General features: G+C 29.6%; 1 protein-coding gene and 1 non-coding gene across 3 annotated transcripts; both read left to right on the top strand.

The window, feature by feature from the left end:
• The first annotated feature begins 3599 nt into the window (after positions 1-3599).
• Positions 3600-3673, top strand: TRNAT-AGU. The gene has a single exon. It is a non-coding gene; the product is annotated as a tRNA-Thr (tRNA).
• A 15994-nt stretch (positions 3674-19667) lies between these two features.
• On the top strand, positions 19668-23739 carry LOC122581332 (two-component response regulator ARR2-like). Of its 2 annotated transcripts, none has more exons than XM_043753547.1 (6): positions 19668-20098; positions 20948-21100; positions 21318-21689; positions 21785-21861; positions 22056-23222; positions 23315-23739. In XM_043753547.1, exons 1-6 carry the CDS (start codon positions 19900-19902, stop codon positions 23390-23392), a joined length of 2046 nt encoding a protein of 681 aa, XP_043609482.1. In that variant the 5' UTR covers positions 19668-19899; the 3' UTR covers positions 23393-23739. The 2 variants fall into 2 exon arrangements, with proteins under 2 accessions (XP_043609482.1, XP_043609481.1); XM_043753546.1 differs by having other exon boundaries at positions 19672-20098; positions 23312-23739.
• Positions 23740-23864: the final 125 nt, after the last annotated feature.

Genomic DNA, 23864 nt, shown 5'->3' with positions numbered 1-23864 from the left:
TTTTTGATCGACACTTGGCGTATTCTTTGCACGACATGTGTCACTTTAGTGAAACAAAAAAAGATTCTTAATTCATAATTAACTAATTGTAATCAAATACTAATTTTTAAATTTAATATATACATACATATATATATATATCTAATTATATATTAAGTTTTCATATATTTATAATTTATAAAAAAGAATTAATAATATTAACATCAATACCGAATACAACTATTTTAGAAGATAAGATCTATGCTAAGTTTTTAATATCTAATTAAACAAATATATTATACAATTCATGGGGTTTCATGTAATATGTGAAAGGATTTGTATCCAAAATTAGGTATCTAACAACCACATATTCTCTATTCTTTATATAAATATAATTGTATCATCAAATATTATATAAACCGTACATCGTACGGGCATTAAGACTACTAATATTAATAGAATTAGAATCAGTTCGTTTAATAGTCTTGGCTTAGATAGTTAATGAACTAGATTTTAGACCCGTGTCCAACACTGGACACGGGTTTACGATATTAACAATATTAGATCATCATACAATTAAATCATAAAAAGTTTTAATTTTGAAGATGTAAGGTTCCAAGTGTTATATTTTGCAAGTTTTAGAACAATAATCACAGGTTCGTCACTGCCATTATTAGCCGAGACATATAGATGGAACTGTTTGACGTAGTCATTCCACAAGGCACATGTTATAAGAATTTCTTTATTATAGAATATTTTGAACCAAGTTGTACTCATAATGTGATATTATTATGAAAGATTAGAACTAAAATATAAACATATTTGTAATCATGTACTTAACATTCAAGTATATGTATTTGATCATGATTCGGACCCATAACACGCATACGTTTATTTTCAATCACTTGCCTTATGATAATTAGATAACAATTAGGATTGTTTTTATATTCTTTGATAACAATTATGACTCTTTATTTATGTGACAACTGTAACTTTAAACATTATTACGCAAAATTAATATATAAAAAAAGAGAAAAATTATATACCTTTTTGATTAGAGATTGAATGAATCTTGAATGGAGCTCATATTGATTTAGATTTAGTATTCAAGTAACTCTCAGTTGTAAATCGTGTTTTGTTTTGTGATCGTCTGATTTTCTGTGATAACTAAATATTAAAATTTTTAATTTATAGAAATCTAATCTTTTTTTTTTTAAATAATAAAAATATATAAATAAATACTTAATCTAATATTTGTTAATAAGTCCTAGGGTTTTGAAATAAACTTTTATAAACAATATTTCGTGTGTTGAAACTTTTTTAACTAATTAAATGATTGTAAGTTTTAAAAAACTCTCTCATGGCTAAAAATAAATATAAATTAAGTATTCAGGGATAAAAGGTATAAATTATTGATTGAAAACAAAAAAGTGTAAATTAATGAGACTTTTTCTACAAAATAATATAAATACTAATATAATAATATATTTGGATAATGATTAGTATGATTTTTAATTTGTAGTTAATTTAAATGATGACATAAGCGAAAATCAATTTGATGAAATTGAACAATTTGATGAAATTGAACAATTTGATTGGTTAATAAGTAATTAGTTCAACTATCTTATAGTATAGATTAAGATTAAGATTAAGATTTCTTAAATTAATCATTGCTTAAATTAAGAAAATAAATACGATATCAATAATTTAATATAATGATCTTTATACAAATTAATAATAAAAAGATAAAGGTTGTAATACATATTGTTAAATATAATTAGATATATAAAATATAAAGACTAATGTTGTGTTTATCTAAAGATAAATTCGATAATGATACTATTTTGATCTAACGGTTGTAACTAAAAGTTTGAACCCATCCAACGATAGTTGCTTTTCTATAAAAGAATTTAAGACTCTGTTATGTATATTGTAAATTAGCTAAGCAGAGTTGTAGATTAGAGTTGGAGATTAGGAAGAGTCCAACAGGCCATTCAAAATTCGTTTAAGTGATTACTCCATTTAATTAAAGCCTAATAGTTTGGGTGGATACGTAACCTTAACGTTCCACCACTTTCTAATAAAGTTTCTGACAGGGGCAATACCAAGAGGGGTGAATGTCCCTTCGAAAAATTTAAATTTTGTTATATAGTTTTGAATTTTTTTTATTTATTTTTCAGTTTTTCTTATAAGTTCTTAACATATTGTCCCTTTTGAATTTGTTTTTCATGAATTTTTATTTTTGCTTCCTTTGTGGATTTTTTCCTGGTACCGCTTCTAATTTCAAATGTTATTATTAACTAACCGACCAGACATAAATGGCTAAAACTTTTTCCATGAAGCTTTTGCAAAAACCAGACGTAGGTCCTAAGCAATTATAAGGTTCTTTTCCAAAACAAGAGTAGATATATTGCAGCATTGGTTTTAATGCCTAATAATAATGATAAAGCAGTACTCAGGTTTTCAAGTCTAAGACTATTTGACTTTTTGAGAGTTTGGTGTTTAATTTACCTCCTGGATAACAAAGGATATAGTTAAGTGTTAGGGGATATTTGATAGAGAAGAACCATATAAAATGAAATTGTAATAGAGAGAATGTACTGAAAAAAGGAATAAGCATCTAAAAATGAAATGAATTCTTTAGTTTGATACCAATAAAGAATAAATATAAAAATATAGAAAGTTTTGGATAATAATAAAGTTAATAACATATAACATCTTAAAAAAAAAAATTCACTCATTCTTTACGTATGAAAATGAATGTAACTTCTTCATTCTCATTCTTAATTGTAAACAAATAAGATAAATTTTTCTCCTTCTCTTTAGTTACGTTTGATATATTGTAATAGAAGCTGGAATGGAATCATGCATTCAAATGGAATGAAAAAGATGTGTTTGTTTACCACTTTGTAATGGAATGGTTCATTACTTAAAGAAACTCATTCCTTCAAAATACCTCAATTTTCATTTTGCCAGCATACCTATCTTTTTTCAATTCCATTCCAACTTCAAAAATAATTTACCCACTATGCCCCTTAAATTCCTACAAAATCTCAACTAGTGGGAGGTTAATTGGCTATAAACTCTCACATGATACACACGTAGCATATTACTTTTTAATTTAGTGCAAAATAAATCATTTTTTAGTCATTTATGATATAGTTCAGTTTAATGCTAAGTAAACTTTTTTTTATAATGATGATTTATGTTGTGTCGTATGACAAACATTACAAATGATTGATAGACTATGCATCAGATTCATATGTTTTTTATTATGATGAAGAGTGTATTTTATTTTTATTATATATTAGTCACAACCCGGTCAACAATTTCTTCCTATACTAAAAAGGGTATTTTTATAATTGTGCATAAATCTCATTCCATTCAACCCTTTTTAATTATATATACCAAACAACATGTATTAATAGTTCATTCCATTCCAATATGACTATCAAACACAACAGGAAATGGTAATAACTCATTCAATTACTATGTTCATTCCATTACCTCGTTCATTTCATCCTCCCAAACATCCCACGGTCTTCTTTTACCGAAAGATTTGTTCATCTTGAAAGCATGCTCTAGTTAAAATAGTAGAATGGTAAAAGAAAAATAAAACTGCTCTCGTAGCTCAGTTGGTTAGAGCACCCGTTTAGTAAGCGGGAGGTCTTGAGTTCGACTCTCAACGAGAGCATTACACATTTTTTAAGTATGTTGGCCTGGACGTTGGGCTTGGGCCTCAACAGAATTCATTTTGTCTCTATTCACATTACAGTATCTTGGGCTTCAACCCAGTTATTATAAAAGAAAACTAAACTTAATATTGCGGTGCATTTTTCTTTTTCACTGTCCATAGATACTAACATAATTTACCGACTTTGTCCAAAAATAAGAAGAAAAATGTGACCTTTCCTTAACGGACAACTAATGATGATTTCTTACTAAAAATAGTACTTATATGTAGTACTGAATACATTCACTACATACAAGTATTAAATACAATCATGTAGCGAGTGATGACAAGTAAATAGCTAAATCTTGGCTGGAAACTTGGAAGATGATGTTACACAACTCATTTGGAATGTGATGGTACACTACTCACAAAGGTGTTCTATTTATTATTTACTTATTTCAAATGGGTGGAGTGGTATACAAATAGTGGTTTTGATCAAACCTAATGCCACTCAACTCTGTTGATTCAAGCGTGACTAATCAATAATCCAAGTATATCTTTTTATTTTCAATTTTTCATTGTTATTTAATTTTTATTTTCTTAAATATGAACAGTTGATTTTCCACATGAATTGCAATATATGTCTTAAAAAACAACGCGTGTTACATGGACCTTTTTCTTTGATAATATAAAATGGTTCTATAAAAAACAATTAATTTAGGAGTCTTTATCCGAAATTATGAGTTCACATGAAACTAAATAAACGGATAACAAGCTGAGTAACGAAAATATAATACTTAATCCAATGTCATTATGTAAAATTAGGAAGCATATTGTAATAAAATAAGGAAACTAAGATGTCGGCCTAATGAAACACAATTCAAAGAATTGGACCTACGGAAAAAATATAAATATATAAATCAAAATTCCAGTCACTTTGGATGGTGGAATACAACTCCATATTTTGTACCTTAAGAATATGACACCCCTTAGTCAAGTTCCTTATGCGTTATGCCAATGTCACGTGTCCATAAACCATCAAATGAAAAGAATACATCACCAACTTTATTAAATAGGGATAAAAAGTTATTTGATTGATATTAATCTAAAATAAAAAGTTTTAGATGGCAAATGTAACAACAATTATTTAGTATATGTTTTGACATTCTGATGTGTAACAATAACTATTATGACTATTTTTATAGTATTGGATGAGAATTAATATCTTGTTTTTGCCCATTTATACAATCCGAACGAATATACTTGGTTACATATTCTCTAATAACTGAAATGTATATCTTTCATCATGCATGGACTGCTAATGTCAAACTCTTGGACAAACCTATACAAAAACCTATCTTACCCAACAACAAAAACAAAAAAAAACACATTATAATGGTTTCAATTTAACCATTTAAATGAGTAGGATCCGGAATTAAACTTGCTTTTCTTTTGATAAATAAAGGTTAGGTTTATCCTAATTCCAATAAATTTTATTGTTTATTTTCATTTCATTTATTGGTCTACTTCCTATTCTTTATTGCACTACAACTTTGATGTAGAAATGTACTTTCATATTATTATAGGAAGATAAAGATCTACTATATATTTCATTTATATAGTAATTGTACCATAAGTTTGGTTTCTATAAGTAGCAATTAATCATGTTACGGTTTCAAAGGTTGCCCAATATAAATGGGCACATGGTCCTTAGGAAGGTACGAACCCATTGAGGACCATATAAACACTTGGCTCTTATGCCTCGATGACCTACAGCTAGTCAATACAAGGGCAATGTTGTCCGTTTTTTGATTAACACGCTTCTGTTAACACTTTCAAAATTCTAATTAAACGTTGCAACATCCTACTAAAATATATGTTTTTTTTCTTTTACTGTAACAAAAAGTTCTGGAAATTCTAATTAAACGTTGCAACATCCTACTAAAATATGTGTATTTATAAGTTGTTCACTATCTTATATGTTAGTACTTAGTATATGGCTATATATTTTGTTTCTTAGTAAATTAATGAAATGTTACATGTGGTTTGGTCGAAATTACTAATTTCATATCTGCCTGTTAGATTTAAATTGTGTCCATCATACCCATGATTTACAATTTCGCTCTTGGAACATACCTCGCGTTGGCGATCATTAGTTGTATCGTAAAATAACCAACGTGCCTTGCACGTGTGGTATAAAACTTGTAATATTAAACAAACCACAGGTATCATTCGTGTAAATTGCACTTGTTATTTATCAAGAGGTTTATTTTTATAATTAATTTAATGCTATTTTAAATAAACTATTATCATTTTAAAATTATTTTATTTATTTAAAAACGATTGTTGATTTACAAATTTTATTATAAATTTATAAAAGAAAATTAATATTATATATAATTTTTTTAAAAAAGATTATATTAAAGATCTAAGATTATTAATTTTAAAAATATTAATTATTTATTATTATCACTAATGGGTTGATATTTCGAAACATTCTTCATCGACAGGGATGAAATGTCATTACAACTTGGGCAAGATTGCTTTCTTCCGGTTGATAAGGTCTTTGGTCTTGTGTTATTTCACCAAGGTTCGAGTTTCATTCTTACATTTGATTACTAAGCCAAAACATTAATTAATGATTATTAGGCAAAAAAGATTTTATAAAATTGAATTGATTGTAAATAAAAATCATTTTAAGTTGAGTTAATTTTTTTAGTATACTATATTAAAATACTTTTACATGAAACATTTTTTTATCTTTCTTAAACATTCAATGTGATTTTAATAAAAATAAAATAAAATAGATTATCAATTAGAGCTAATTATGTTTTTATACAATATAAATAGTATATATTTTGTAAATTTAAAATACTTATAAGTTATTTTTCAATATTAATAATTTTTATATAACAAATTTTTTTTAATAAATAATAACTGTAAATTACACAGATTGTACCTATAGTTTGTATAATATTACATGTTTCAACCTCACGTGCAAAGCACGTTGGCTACTTAACGATATAACTAACGACTGTCAGTGGAGGTATGTTCCGAGTGCAAAATTATAGACAATGGGTATAATGAATGTAATTTAAATCTAACAAGTATGAAACTAATAACTTCGATCAAACCACAGATACCATTTCAGTAATTTACACTTTATTTTATTTTCTATATGTATTTTGACAATGATGGCTTAATTTAAAATGTAAGTGATTAAACCACATTTAAGGTATCATTACAAGTCAAATTATTAGATAGTTTGGGTACTGCTCCTCTTATATACGGGGGCTGAATCTGTACATTTAATAAACTTTAGGAGAGAATGTAGATTATTTTTTCTTCATAAATCCGCAATGTTGATTATTTATACTCCCTTATAAAACATATTGAACATCTATTTTAGGAAATTAAGCATTTTTTTCAGTATTTCCATAATACCCTTACACCCTTACTTATACATAAAACTCTTATATACTCTCTTTTCCCCATTCTTTCTAATCATTACACGCTCTTATCAACCTTCTATCACCCTCCGGGCCGCCCTATTTCTCCACCGTCTCCCTTTTATGTTGCCCTCGCCTTCTAACCGCCGCAACACGCGGGCACTATGCTCGTTTCCCAAAAACTTATTCATCAAGTTAAATATATATTTTTTATATATATTCAACTTTTTGTGTATGTTATATCTGCATCATGTAAGAATAAATTAAGAATCCATCAAGAAAACTAAAGCGGTATAAACATTAAATTTATTGTATTCTTACAAGATGTATTGATTTCGAAGCCTCTTTAAGCACACATCTTAAGGTTGGTCAATAAAATAGTCGCCAACAAACAGAGGATATCTTGATTAGACATATCGAAATCAAAATGGTTAATCATGCCCCACAGATAATCCCAATAGATACAGAAAAGAAAAAAAAACCTTTTATGGTTATCTTCCCCGACACAAATTCATTATCACAATCTATAATGCATTGTAAAAAAAAATCTTTATCGTCTCTAAAAAATATTTTATTAAATCGATACAAGTTTAACATGTATCATAATGCTACTTTAAGATCAATATAAGTTATAAACTATCTATTAATTATATCCATGGACATTTTTGACGTTAGTCAAGGTATTCTCTTATTATGGTTCACCAAAAGCTCGACACACCATCAATGACGTTTAGTTATAGTTTATAAAATAAAAGAGATAAAGTATGAATGAGCATTATATTTATAACATATAGTGTTAAAAAGAACACACGTGTTCGTCTTTTCTTCTTTTTCCATTTTTTCATTTCATAGAGCTACATTCGGGTATGCAAGTGTAAAGTCTCGTATTTGTTTTAATTGTGTAAAATAAAAATGAAAATAATTTGGAAATAGGGAGGATGTGTTCTTTGAGAGGGAGAAAAGGAAAGAGATGTAATTGTTGATAAAATAAAAACTTCGTAGGAGGAAGTAGTAGTAGGAAGTTGCCAACTCATGTCTCGTGGGTTTTGATAGGGATGGTAAGCCCGTGACAGTGAAATTAGTGGGACCCAATTTCCAATGAAATAATTGGTCTGCTCCACGTAATCCCCCTCCAACTTCACCCCTACCTTTATTTGGGTGCGAATGGGCTCCAGAAACAGCAAATAAGGACATCACACGTGTCCTTCCTTTGCCGCCTTATTTTAAGATCGTTTAGTACGTCACGGTTATATACGTGGCTTTTTATGCTATTTGATTTTTCAAACTTTGTCAAAATATTTAAAAAATATCAATCAACTTAATTTATAAGCCTAATAGTTAATTTAAAATTTTAAAAATTTGACACATTGATTTTTCTAAGTCTCTTTCTCAATATTCTCACTTAATTTTTTCACATGTCATATCTTATGATTAGGTTGATTATTAGATATATAAATTAACTTGATTTATCATTATTCAAACTATTTATTGATATACTCTTTTGAGTTTTGAGTTTATTTGTTTCTTTTTGTGGGCTTTTATTTCCAAGTCTTTTTCTTCATACTAAAAAAACTTTTTTCTTACATAATAAACAATTATTATTATACATAAATAGCTTGAATAAAAATAAAAGTAAGAGCATCTATTCTTTTTATCTTAGAGCATCTCCAATTATTGTTGTTAAAAGGTTTTTTTTTGGTAAAAAAATATGTAAGAGTGTGTAAGGGGTTTTCTAAACAAAGATTTCCACTCCCATGGAAAAAAAAAGCTTTTAAAAGCTTCAAATTGAATAAAACACATTAATTTAATGTAGAGATAGATTAAAAACAAGAGCTATAGGTTGACAAATATCAAATCTTTCATTTCCCCTTTCATTTAAAAAATCATATTATATCAAACTTTAAGCTTTTGAAAGTTTTTTACTATTGGAATAAAAAAGTTGTTTTAAAAGATCTGTTAGAGGCTACTCAATGCCAGGGACTCATTCTTCAATGACTAGTCTCTATCAGCGCCATATCAGCTAAAAACACTTCAAAGACTAATCTTCCCAAAACATAGCCAATGCACTCATCCCTCAAGGAATAATCATGGACCTACCAATTATTTAATTCTACACATTCAAAATTAATAATAATAATAATAATAATAATAATAATAATAATAATAATAATATATAATAATAATAATAATATAATAATAATAATAATAATAATAATTATAATAATAATAATAATAATAATAATAGAAAGTATATTTATTTAGAGAAAAAAAGAAGTTTATTTAGTTTAGGGTTATTTTTAAAAAAAAAAAAAGTATTGGGTACAAAAAGAAAAATGTGTAATAAAGACAAAAGACCAAAACCTTTCCTAACATCCCCTCCTTCTTCTTTCCCCAACGTCCCCTCCTTCTTCTTCGTGATGATTTCTGGCCGTCGGAAAAAATTCAGGTAATACTTTCTTTTCTTTTTTTTTACAGTAAACACACACACACACACATATATATCTATCTATTTATGTCTTTATATATATATATATATGGGAAAAAAACAAATTAGTCATCACAACTTGTCCCTCAAAAAACGAACCCCTCGAAGGAGACAACCGGACGAACTAGGGATGAGTCTCACTCAATGGTGTGGACTCGTCTCTCAACACCAGACGAGCTCAGGGACAAGGGCATTGGGCACCCTCTTATACACTTTTACGCATGTTTATTAAAAAAAACATTTTAAAAAGGTACCATTGTGGATGCTTTAAAGCCAACAAAACTTCAATTTTTATTAGATCTTTAGTATCAAATCAAACCAGAAAAAATATGATAGTTTTCGCAAACAACAATACATGTGACTAAACAATCACATAAGTAAAACTACTTGGCATGCAAAGCTTTCTTGTGTAATTACCAACCCCTCTCATTTCTAACACCGTATTCGTTGAATAAAATTGTATCTATTTAAGTTCCATGCTTTTTATTACTCGTATTAACTTCCGATCAAATTGGATGTCATTAGCGTTCTAGTTTTTATGTCACTTATTAATTTTTAATCAATCCTTTTGTGTTTATATAAATACACGGTTGTTTATATTATATTTTTTACCTATCTCATATCTTCTTTCGGTGATAAACATTAGTCCATGCCACCAAATTATCAAAGCGAAATGTGTGTGTGAAATCATTTCCCTCAAATGAGTGATTAAGATAAATATTTATAGAGGTCAATGAGACAAATGAAAAGCATGTGTTTTCATAGAGAGGATATGAGATATGTGTGAATTGAAGATTTTTGGTTTTATGTAAGGATATTTTAATCATATCAAAAGTTTAAAATTTAATTATAAAAAAAAGAGATTTGTTTTATTAGGTATTATAGATATGAGTTGTAAAGATATGTATATTAGGTATTTTGTTTATCTAAATTTTAAGTAATTCAACCTTTATGAATATTTTTTATATGAAATATAGATTAAGATGGCAAAAACTATATTTTGAAAACATTAAAAGCACCAAAAATAAAATAAAGGAAATATATAAACGTGGATTCAATTATTATTTGATTCATGGACATGTGAGTATATTCTAACCTTCTACTAAAGTAATAGAGTGGGGTGTGGCTGAGTGCTACCATAAGTTTTAGAGAATTAAGTTTGTTCATAAAAAATTTCAAAATTATTACGTAAAACCTGAATATTTTTTGTAAATCTACAGAGGTAGAAGCTTTCTTTTTCATGGTTTGTTCTAGATAACGAATTTCAAGAAACTGACTCATCTTGTAAGTTGTAAAACATATCTATATTATATTATAAAAAGAATAGCTTTTTATTTATGAAAATGTTGAAACTTGTGTAATATTTACACATAACACCTTTTAAAATGTTTTATTACACTATCCATTTAACAGTACTAATTAATTTATAATATCAATAATTTATCTTACAAAATATCACAATTAACAATTTAGATCAATTACATTTACATCAATAACTTACACCATCCGACACCGCCTTCGTCACTAACAATCGGCCCCACTACCACATCATCGCCACAACGACTACCGCCGCATTGCGCGGGTGCCGTGCTAGTATCATATAAAAATAATAATTCTCATGTTGAATATTAGGTCTAAATTATTTTTAATAATTAAACTATACATCAGTACTTTACTTTTTATAATATCTAGCTATTTATATCAATTATTTTTATATTAATTAACTACACTACTTGATACTACCCCGACCACCTCACCGTCGCCATTATGACCCATCGCATTATACAAACACCATGCTAGTTTTAGAAAATGCAATACAATGTGTTGAAAAGATGGACTTATATATCATTATATAATATAAATTGTAGAATACTATTTACTATATAAAAAGTTATAAACTTATAATTACCTCATTTAACCTTTTATACCCACAACAAAGAGACGGTACATGTAATATGGTAGTTAGTAGTTACATCAGATACAATAAAATAAAATAAAATAAAAATGATACACTCATCTACATTACATAAATACATAGCATCTTAATTAATGTCAATTTACTACATTAAAGATTAATTCTAGAATACGTAAAACAACTTTAGATAAAATCTATTATATTCCATATTTCCATGTAATGCAATTAGCTCTTAAATCAACTAGCTATTTTGTAGTTTCTTAAGGATTTTAGAGCATGGCAGCTTCTTTATGGAGTTACACAAAAAAAAGTTGGTCAATATATTTCACATAATCTTTCATGCTACAACTTCCCAAACCTTTGTGTAAAGTAAACAAAGTTCATTTGTTTAATACGGAGTAGAAGACAAGCATATCTAAAGTAAAGCAACATTTTAAATTCAATAATATTATAAGGAGTAGCTTTACTTTTCTTTATTTCTTACTAGACAATATACATCAACAATTCAAAATTAACATATATATATATATATATTTGTACACATAATTTTAATGGGGAGTCAAGTTGCTGATCCTAGTTTAATCTTCATCAGGTTTCCTGATTGTTCATGGCTTGATTGCCTAGTGACATAGTTGGTAAGGTCATGGGTTAAAAACCCACATGGGTGGTTTTCTTACATTTATTGAGTTTTCTCATGAATTGGTGTATTGATATATTATTGCCTAGTGAGGATATGATTGGGTTGTACCCTGATGGCATGATGATACTCCGGTGGTCCGTCAGTGCCATTCAAAAATAAAGGTTTTCTGATTGCACTTTTTTTTAACGGCAAAAGCATGGAGTATTAAATTAAATCGAATAGCATTTTAAAGTTGGTTATGTATATATTTTAGAAAAGGTTGTATTGACTCGTGGTTATATATAAAACATATTTATATTTACGAGTATCTATTTTTTATTTTTTTTTACAACGAGTTAGTAGTTAGTAGTTAACATTCGAAACACCACATTGACATCTAATTGGGCAGAGTATCTATTGATTATAAGCTTTAATATAAAATGAAAAATCACTTTTTACATTTTGAGAACATTTAAAACCAAATTAAGTTCAAATTTTAACATGCAATAATATTCGAGTATAAAGAAGGAAAACAAATTTTAAACGCGAGTTTTCATCCATAATGCTTCATGGCACATTATTAGATAACTTTTCATTCTAAAAAAACTAACACTACCCCTTCTTGAGTTATTCAAAACATATACAAACGTATAAAATATTACGGAGTATATAAAATAAAAGGCTTTGCTAACTAATGCCGCGCCTAACAAACGGGTTATATATGATGTATTTAATGAAATTAAATTTGCGAAAATATATAAATATAATATAATACTCAGTATAAAAGTTGAGTGCTAGCTTGCAATCGATTTTGAAACTAAATCCATTTCTCTTATTAATAATGATTATATGTAGTTTATGAATTTGATTATGTTAAATGTTTCTTTTAATTTGATTGAATTGTTTCCAAGCTATTTTCAATAAAGTTTTGCATTTGATTCAATTATAATGATATGTGTTTATGATATATGTATTTGCTTTCAATGTGACCTTTTGGCTTCATGGTTCATAAATATCTCATTCAATCGGTTGTGACAAGGTTTCTTCATTATTTAGGTTATTATATACTGTATAACATAAACTCATTCAGTTTTTTTCTCCCACTTTGCATAGTTTAAAAACATAATTAACTAAAAGTATATACATATAACATGGGAAGTCCAACAAGAACATACATGTTGTGTTTTTTTTTTTTTTTTTTTTATCGAATTCAAAATTCTTTTTTTCCCATTGTTAAATGAAAATAAACATCGAGTTAAGGAGTGTGATCGTTAATACATGATTTGAAACTAAGCAAAAGGTAGTTTGCTACCTAACCTGATGACTGATGAGTGCTCTACTCAGCTGACTATTTTTATAATTTTTTCACGTAGAACTTATGAGTCTCGTTAATGATTCTGTTATACTTATTATTTCTCAAATACAATCAACTAATGGACGACGGGAGAAACCAATACGTTGTGGGAAAGAAGCGTGTAAAGGTTATGTTCGTTATCCTATATGGTTATGGTGTACAATACTTAAGATTGTATAATGTTATTGTCATTGTTGATGAACTCTACTTTCGTTTATGCCGTATCATTGAAGTTCCAAATAAAGTATGTCGTAAAAGAAATGTAGGCACTTCTGCAGTAATTCTTACATCCTTATGTGTTTTTGATTCTTTGTGATTATATACTAGGGGTGAGAAAAACCGAAAAAACCCGATAAAACAGAACTAAAAAAACCAAAAAACCAAAACCAAATGAAATTCTTTGTTTTCAAAAAATCAAACGGATCGATTCGGGTTTTGGTTTCATATACCAAAAAATCGATCAAAAACCGAACCGAACCGAACATAATATAATACAATTTATTTTATATCTATATCATATTACATTTGTATTTATTACTTATAATTTGTATATATGTTAATATATTTAAATTTTTTTGTCTTTGTAGAGTACAAATCTATATAAATTGTATGTATAAATGAAAACATACAATAAAATCAATTCATTTTCTAAAAGTTATATCAATTTTAAGACCTAAAAATATAACTTGTTAATAAAAACTGACAAAACATAACCGAAAAAATCAAAAACCAAAATCGAACGAAATTTTTTGTTTTCTAAAATCAAACGGATCGGTTCGGATTTCGGTTTCATATACCAAAAAATCTATCAAAAACCGAACCGAACCGAACCGAACAAAATATAATACAATTTATTTTATATCTAGTTCATATTACATTTGTATTTATTACTTATAATTTGTATATATGTTAATATATTTAAATTTTTTGTCTTTGTAGAGTACAAATCTATATAAATTGTATGTTTTAAATGAAAACGTACAATAAAATCAATTCATTTTCTAAAAGTTATATCAATTTTAAGACTAAAAATATAATTTGTTAATAAAAAGCATCTCTATATTTTTATTTCTATATCATATTATTTTTTCTTAACAATTGAAAATTAAATTTATAATATATAATAAACAAAAAAGTTTTTTAAAAAAAAAACCGTAATAAAAACAGAAACCGATCCAAACCGAACCGGAAAACCGACAAACCGAACTAAACAAAAACCGAATCCAATGGTTTTGCTTTTCTAGAAACCAAATGAATCGGTTGGGGTTTCGGTTTTAACAAAAAATTAACCCAAACTGAACCATACTCACCCCTACTATATACTAACAGATCTTTTGATATGCATGCATTAAGACACAATAAATAATCACATTTTAATCTCATCTTGTTGTGCAAAGATGGAATGACCTTTGAATAACATTTCTGTTTTGATTGTGCAAAGACGGAATGACCTTTAATTGAATAACATTTCAGGAGACAAAATATAGGCAGACATATATATAATATATAGACGTTAATATTTACTTTCACATACAGCTCACGAGCCATCTAATGAATATTTCACCTTACAACAACGAGACATTCAAAAGAAGTAATCAAATGAAAACAGTTAGGCTAGATGTAGAATTATGGTGCAATCTCTAACCAATCTATAATATTATGTTATTTTAGGTAATATGTCTCCTCCCGATATATATATATACTTATGTTTGACTAATATTGAGATAAGTATCCAAGAACCCATAAAAAGAGAGGCTTTCGTATCAACGACTGGGTGGATACTTACTAAAGCTTGATTGTACATTAATTTGCAGAATTAGAACTATACTGCACCAGTCCATGTGGACGGTGACACAAATATACAACTATTTAATGCAACATAACGCTTAGAGCTGCATTTAGTAAAATCTTAAAAATAAATAGTTGGTTAAATTTAGTTTAAATATTACGGATTGAGTGGAATGTTATATATATATATAGGGTGAGATATAAGACTTTTCAGCGACGGGCCCACAGAAAAATCATGTGTAAGTTAACTTACACATGATTTTCTGGTGGGTCCGTCGCCGAAAAGTTTTAATATTATTACAAAAAAGTCTTGTATATCGTAGTAGATGATGATGGTGTACAAAAATCAATGGTTCTAGTTGGTCCTAAAATAAGAGGTGGTTTTAAAATATCTCACCCTATATATATATATTATATATATATATAACCCTTTAAAAAATAGAGAAAAGCATTAAAAAAAAATTGAAGGTAATTTTGATTACTAAAAAACAAAAAATAAGTTTGAAAATGTAAATTTGAAGACTAAATAATAATTTTATGAAAAATGAAAAGCTTTAATTAAATGGACAATGTAAAATGTACAAAATAAACTTTAATTGCAATTAAAATTAAGAATTCATTTGATAACAACTCATCAATTTTAATTTAAGGTGCTTTTCTAAATAAAGAAATTAAGATTTCCACGTTATATTGACTGTTTCATTATATCTCTCGGATTTGAATTTATATTTTACTACCTAAACATTTTTAAAATGATCCTGAAAAGATTTAAAACCAATCCCAAAATAATACTCGTACAAATTAGTCAATTAAATGCGTTTATATGTTTATTTTGCATGTCTTTATCTTTAAAGTTTAAACTACTCGCATCATAGTAAAATTAAAATTAAAAAAACTAACCGATGCATGACATGTATGCACATGTGATATGTCTTTGGCTGGCATGGGTTAGTTAACATCATACATGAGCTGGATCCACACTCAACGGAGAGACCCACTTTCTAATCAGCAAGAATATTATATTACAAAAACATAAAGCATAACAAAAAATAAATATAAGAGTTAAATGAAAAAATGGTCCATGTGGTTTCTTGATTTTTGCATCGACAATCCTCAATTACATTTTTAACAAGGATGATCCTTGAAACCATGTTTTAGTTGCAACCTTGATCCAATTTAACAGTTCCATCTAATGAAGGTTGTGTAAATGCCCCATGTGTGGCTCACATGAGGGATAACTTTGTATTTCTAGCTTCATACCCAACATTCTCATTTCAACTCAGATCCAACACAATAACAATTGTTCATTTTTGATGTAAATAATTGTCAACACTCAACTGTACATACAACATATATACATATACAATACTCCACATAAAGATTTAAACCACAATTAGGACGACAAAGAAGACGAATCTGACAAACATCCGGGCATTTTTTGGCTTTATATCCGTTCGATCATCTCCATATTATGTGGGGGTATTTGATTTAATCTATTCAACAAACTGATGAAGCTAAACGAACGAAGAAGTCAGTCACTAGGAATGATGAATAACTGCATCTACCACTTCTATTGTTGGTGGACTACATGACGAATCATCCCCTAAAACCACCACAACGGTTGCGGCTAGGGGTGAGCAAAAACCGAACTGGAAAACCAAAAACAAAAAAAAACCGACAAAACCAAACCGAAAACCGAACGAAATCCATTGGTTTGGTTTTCGTTTTCTAAAAACCGAACGGATCGTTTCGGTTTTCGGTTTCATATGCCAAAAAACCAATCAAAACCGAACCGAACAGAACTAAATATATTTTAATTAATTTTATTTTTATATCATATTACATTTATATTTATTACTTATAATTTATAAATATGTTAATAATTTTATCTTTTTATCTTTTTATTGTACAAATCTATACGAATTGTATATTTTTAATAAAAACGTGCAATAAAAACAATTCGTTTTGTAAAAGTTATACAAATTTTAACACCTAAAAAATATAATTACTTAATAAAAAGCTTCTCTGTATTTGAATTTTTATATCATATTTTTTTCTTAACAATTGAAAGTTAAATTTATAACATAATATTTAAAAAAAACTTAAAAAACAAAATTTATTAAAAAAACCGAAAAAAAACCAAAACCGATCCAAACCGAATCGGAAAACCGAGAAACCGAACCAAACAAAAACCGAATCCAATGGTTTTGGTTTTCTAAAAACCGAATGGATCGATTTTGGTTTCGATTTTAGGCAAAAACTGAACTAAACCGATCCATACTCACCCCTGGTTGCGGCGCTACCTACAACTACTACTGCTCCATCCACTTCCTTCGCTTTGGTGATTTCTAGGCATGGGGTTCACCATTGGTGATGGTTGCAATAGGTTGCGATGGTCATTGTTGGATCGCATACAATGGATTTTAATTTATTTTGAGATATTTTATTCCATACACCACCGCCACCACTTACCTACCATAACCATCAAGATTGCTTGCCTCTAGACTTATTCCAAAGAGGGTATATATATATATTAATGTATAAACTCTGATTTTTTGTTTCTGAACTTTCAAACAGTTACTCACATTTTACTATTAGTATGTATTATCATGTTTAATATAGGTTTAAATATAAGAATAAGTTTTGATGCATTTTTATATGGATTGGAGTTGTGATTTATTTACGTGGATTGAATATTTGAATATAGTATGTTTTGTGGGAATTATGATTTATGTTACAAATAAGAACAAGTGTAGTTGGATTTTGATCAACGTCGAAGTACCGATAAAAAATAAACCTAAATACCTTATACTAGATAGGGTAAGTGGATATCGTTCCCACGAGGAGCGTATGTGGTTATAGTCAAGTTATAACGGATTTGATTGTTTGGAAAATTATATTAAATCTAATTATAATTAAATAAGACGGTAATTAACTAGATGCAAATTAAACTAAATAAACAAAAAGTAAATTAAAAGTTGTAGACAATAATAAAAAAAGGTGTATCCCTTCCGGCTCCTGTATACTTGAAATAATTAGTTTAACAAACCCTATGAATTATTTGTTCTAAATCACATAGACATAATCTGTTAAGTTAATATAAACTATTTTCGACACAACCTATGTTTACCACACAACTTGTCTTAATCCCTAATTTAGTTGGACTCAACACAAATTGTTGACTCGCAATAGACTGTCTTACGATAATCAAATAACAACTTAAATAAACAAATATTCAAGTACTTGCATAAATCACCAACGAAGAATTAATGTTCATACAAGTAAATAAAAAGTTTGCTAAACATAGTTAAACAAGAATCATTCACCGGGAGAGATAACGAGTAATTTAGCCGGACATCTCCATCTTCAAATCTTCAATGGTTGATGAAGAAAATATTTGATGCATGAATGAAATGATGGTTGGAATGATTATGGATGATGTGGGTGTTATGGGGATGTTGCAAGGGTTTAGATCTAATGAAAATACTTTAGAAGCAGCCCCAAAGTAAACTGGAATAAGTGTAGTGCGGTCCTAGGGTTTTATAGGGGTATTTATAGGTTTTCGGATAAACTCTAGCTGAACCGATCTTGGGAAAGGCGCTGGCAGAAGTCCGAACGGTGCTGGCTGGCTCCCAGCGGCGCTGGTAAGCTTCAAGATCGCTTCCAGCGGCTCTAGAGAGAAATGAGTGGCGCTGGAGGCTTCAGGTTCAACACGAAAGTTGTAGATCTTTCTCTCGCCTTTCCGTGGATAGCTTACTCGTTAGAAACGGAGTTCATATGAAGAAGTTATGCCCAAAATATTAACACATGGTCATTGGCTTCATGTTAGCATAAGTTTCTCTTCATCTTAAGTATTGAATCTCGACCCGAATTTTCATCGAACCATCATTTATCTTCCTTTAAGTCTTATCACCATTCTTGACGTTTTCCTTTATTCGACAAACAATGAATCTGAAATCACATATACATCTCATTAAGTATCATAAGTTCACTCAAAATAATATAAAATGACCAAAACTAGTACGGTAAAAGTGTATAATTGTCGCTCATCAGATTTGAAGACAGATATGAAAAGGATGATAGAGAATATTAGATTATTGGCAGATAATAAAGAAAATAAAAGATAGGTATAAGGACAATTGTACCCCTTTGTGTGAATGGCACATGACATAGTTAACGAATGCTAATGGACGGGACTGTTAAATTGAACCAAGGTTGCAACTAAAACATGGCTTTGCTCCTTTAAGGATCATCCTTGCTAAAAATTTTAGAAAAGACTGCCGATGCAAAAATAAAAAAAACCACAAAGACCATTCTTGCATTTAACTCTAAATATAACTCAAATTTATATTCACAAAATGGAGCACAAAACCATGTGCTAATATAAATCTCATATACAACCACAAGTAATTTTACTTCCCCTTTATTCTATTCTCTCTTTAAATCTTACTAAATTTTAACCTTCAATTAGTTTCCTTTTTTATAGATTTTATTTTTACATGTTTTTGTCTAAAAGTAATAATAATAACAAATATAATAATAATAGTATTATACAAATTTGGTTTGTTTAAGAATCATACATATGTTAGGTTGGTGGGTATGATTCATTTTGTTCATTTGTGGAAAACAAAAAAAGAATGAATCTTGGCGTTGTTAATAAACATCAGTCAATGATGCCCAGTTCAAGTGGTACATCTTGGAAGTCTGCCGGCGCCGGTGCCGGAGATGGTGGTGTACCTGATCAGTTTCCGGCAGGTCTACGTGTACTTGTTGTTGATGATGACCCAACTTGTCTTATGATCCTTGAGACTATGCTTAGACGTTGCAACTATGAAGGTATACATATACATATATATACATATATACAAACATGTACTAATTACACACTAACTGTGTGTAAAAATCTAATCTTTTTGTGTGATTTATGTTTGAATATGCTAAATCTATATACCCTTTTTCCTAATTTTCACTCCAATAATCATATCTTGGATTTCATCACTTCTGCAACTGTGAAGGTGGATATATATACATACAAACACACACTAAATACCCTTTTCACTGTAACTATCATATCATTTAGAGACTTCAACTATGAAGGTATATTACCACAAATATACATATATAAATTACACACTAATTATGTTAAAAGCTTTCATCTTTTTACGTGATTAATGTTCTAATTTACTAAATCTATATACCCTTTTCATTTTAATTAACATATCATTGATTTTATCATGTAGACACTACAATTATTATGAAGCTATATATAAATACATACTGATACTAACTGTGTGAATAAATCTTGCCTTTTCTTTTCTTTAATGATACTAATCTTAAATTTTTACTTGGTTTTCATATCAGTGATTTCATCATTTAGTTAAAAAAAAGTTGTTTTAATTTAATTTTTAAAACTTTTTTTTTCTCTATATACTACTTTTATTATCCATAGAAGATTACAGATATGTGGTATTGATAAAAGTCAAAGATTTAGATATAATTCACTAAACTTGAGCTTGAGTTTAACTCTATATGTTGCAAAAAGGTCAAATTTTTGGTAGCTATCAAATTGAGTAATTTTAGTATTTGTGCTTAATAAAAAAAAGTATATATATTATATTGAGGTTTAGATTTAATCTATTTGGTAATCAATTCTTGGTGATCTGATTGTAACCTGAATTTTTGCAGTGACTAGATGCAACAGAGCTGAGATTGCTTTGAGACATCTGAGAGAAAATAAAAATGGATTTGATGTCGTGATAAGTGATGTTCATATGCCCGATATGGATGGATTCAAACTCCTTGAACACATTGGTCTTGAAATGGATCTCCCTGTTATCAGTAAGTCAAACATTCTAGCTTTGACTTTCGGTTAATAGTCTAATTTTTGACCTGATTCACCTTCCATATTTCGTGTCCCGTTTGGTTTCATATACTTGATCCGTTTTTGGTTTTCGGGTGTAGTTGTCGATGAAATGTGGATAATTTAATTTCTTAGTTAGCTTCATGAAGACTTTGTGAAATGAACGTGTTCTGATCTGTTTGGGCTTGTTTACAGTGATGTCAGCTGATGACAGCAAAAGTGTAGTAATGAAGGGTGTTACTCATGGGGCGTGTGATTACTTGATAAAGCCCGTTCGTATTGAGGCATTACGTAATATATGGCAACATGTGGTTCGAAAACGGAAACACGAGTGGAAAGACATCGAGCAGTCAGCAAGTGCGGATGAGCAGAAACCACCGGAAGAGCCTGACTACTCTTCTTCTGCAAATGAAGGGCATAATTGGAAAAACTCGAAAAGGAGAAAAGATGATGATGATGAAACTGATGAAAGAGATGATTCTTCTTCTTTGAAGAAGCCTCGAGTTGTTTGGTCTGTTGAACTCCATCAACAGTTTGTAGCAGCAGTTAATCAGCTTGGAATTGATAGTACGAAATCTCTTAACTCATGTTCAATTGTTAATTGTTTATGCAATATTGGTACTAATATTCAATTTATGTTCTTGAATATGTATGGAATTCAGAGGCTGTCCCGAAGAAAATCTTGGAGCTGATGAATGTTCCTGGATTAACTAGAGAAAACGTTGCTAGTCACCTTCAAGTAAACATCTTTTCGGGTTTCCTCTTTCTTATTCATGCAAACTTAAGATAGATGTGCTAAAGGGTTGTTACAGTTTCTAAAATGGAAAAAAAAGTTTTTTTTTTTCCATTTTGACTTTGTTTTTGTTCGTTTTTGCATTTTTATGTGATGCATTGAAGACCTTTCTTCCTCACAACTGCAAGAATTTGGTGCAGAAATATCGCCTTTATCTTAGAAGACTCAGCGGTTCCCAGCATCCAGGTGGAATGGCAACAGGATTTATGGGAAGCTCAGATGCAGGCTACGGATCAATGTCGTCACTTAATGGGATTGATCTACAAGCTCTAGCTGCAAGTGGTCAACTGGGTCAACTCCCTCCCCAAAGTCTCGCAACTCTTCAAGCTGCAGCTCTTGGCAGGTCGAATAACTCCAAGTCTCCTATTTCCGTGCCCGTTATTGATCAAAGAAATATTTTTAGCTTTGAGAATCCAAAGTCAAGATACACGGAAGTCCAAAGTCAACATTTGACCAATAATAGCAGTGGTAAGCAGTTGAATTTACTTCCAGGAATTCCAACAAACATGGAGCCGAAGCAGTTTGTGAGTTTGCAACAGTCAGCACAGCATCCTTTTGGGAGCATGAATAACCAAGTTCTAATACAGATGGGTGGTCAAAGTCATATTCAAAATCATATTCAAAGTCAAGCTCAGTCGAGCACAAACCCTCATCATGGTTTGAGGCAACCTGTCTTGTCTAGTGAGATGTTGACACGTGGGGGAGTGGTTGACATGGCAACGCCTGTGTACAATCCTGCGGTATCACAAACCTCATCTCTCGTGGATTTCTCAGTGAATCACAAAACCGATTCATCTGGAAGTAGTTATCCTCACGGGGGTAGTTTGGGAATTCCAAGTCTTTCCGCTGCATCATCAACCCTCCAAGGAAGTGGGAAGTTAGATACTAAGGTCTCATTAAGAAATATTCTTCCAAGTTATGATATTTTTAATGATCTGAATCAGAACGGATCACGTGATTGGGGTGGTTTACAAGATGTTGGTTTGAACTTTGACCCATCTCCACATACAATGCAAGGAGGATTGGATGCATCGTCTCCAATGTTACTCCAACATAACCGTTCTTCTGGAGTTGAAATGGGAGGGCATAACCGTAATCTAACTGGTGGAAATAAGGTGATATTCTCTCAAGGTGTTGAAGCTAGAACTCATCATAATGGGTCAAATGCTGGTCAACAACGTAACACTTATATCGGGGACAGTTCATTTAGAGTCAAAACCGAAAGTGAGCACGATGGAAGCTCTCAAAACACATTATATCAGGATCAGTATGGCCAAGATGATCTGCTAGCTGCAATTCTAAAGCAAGTATGTTTCTGATCCTAGTGAAATGTTCAATATACCCTTCAATTTTTTAAAAACTACTCAATATACTAATCTTTGATTTTGTGCTACAGCAGCAACAACAAGAAGGTATTGGACAGCCAGAAAACGAGTTTGGCTTTGATGGGTATGCATTAGATGATCTACCCGCCTAAACTAGGGTGTATACATTGTGCTTCAGCTGATGTACATAGATTGACTACCGTCCGAATCACCAAATGACGAGATTTCTTAAATTTCCGGTAGCTTTTTTTATATTCTTGTTGTGAATATGGTTGTTGCTGGACATGATACCACATAAATACACGATATGCAAAGGCATAACACGTGTTGAAATTTTTGACTGCCTTAGGTAGCGTACAAATCCCAAAACCGTAGCAACAAGCAAGTAAGATTTCTAGGATTATGAATTTGGTTTTTTTCTGAAAAATCTGAAGATTTACTGTAATTCTACTTATCAAAGCCTTAGAAATAATTCAAGAGTTTTGTGCATGTTTTTTAAGATTTTGACTTAAATTGTATTCATTCAACTTTATGGTAGCTTAATAATGAGTTATTTATGTTGTTTGAAAGATTCGTCATGTCGTACATGGCATGAGTCATGACTGTCTCAAACAATCAGTTCTT

The sequence above is a fragment of the Erigeron canadensis genome, chromosome 9, assembly GCF_010389155.1.
Source record: "Erigeron canadensis isolate Cc75 chromosome 9, C_canadensis_v1, whole genome shotgun sequence".
NCBI classification, from domain to species: domain Eukaryota; kingdom Viridiplantae; phylum Streptophyta; class Magnoliopsida; order Asterales; family Asteraceae; genus Erigeron; species Erigeron canadensis.
The sequence above is the reverse complement of the archived record's forward strand: the minus strand, read 5'-3'. Positions and strand labels throughout refer to the sequence as shown.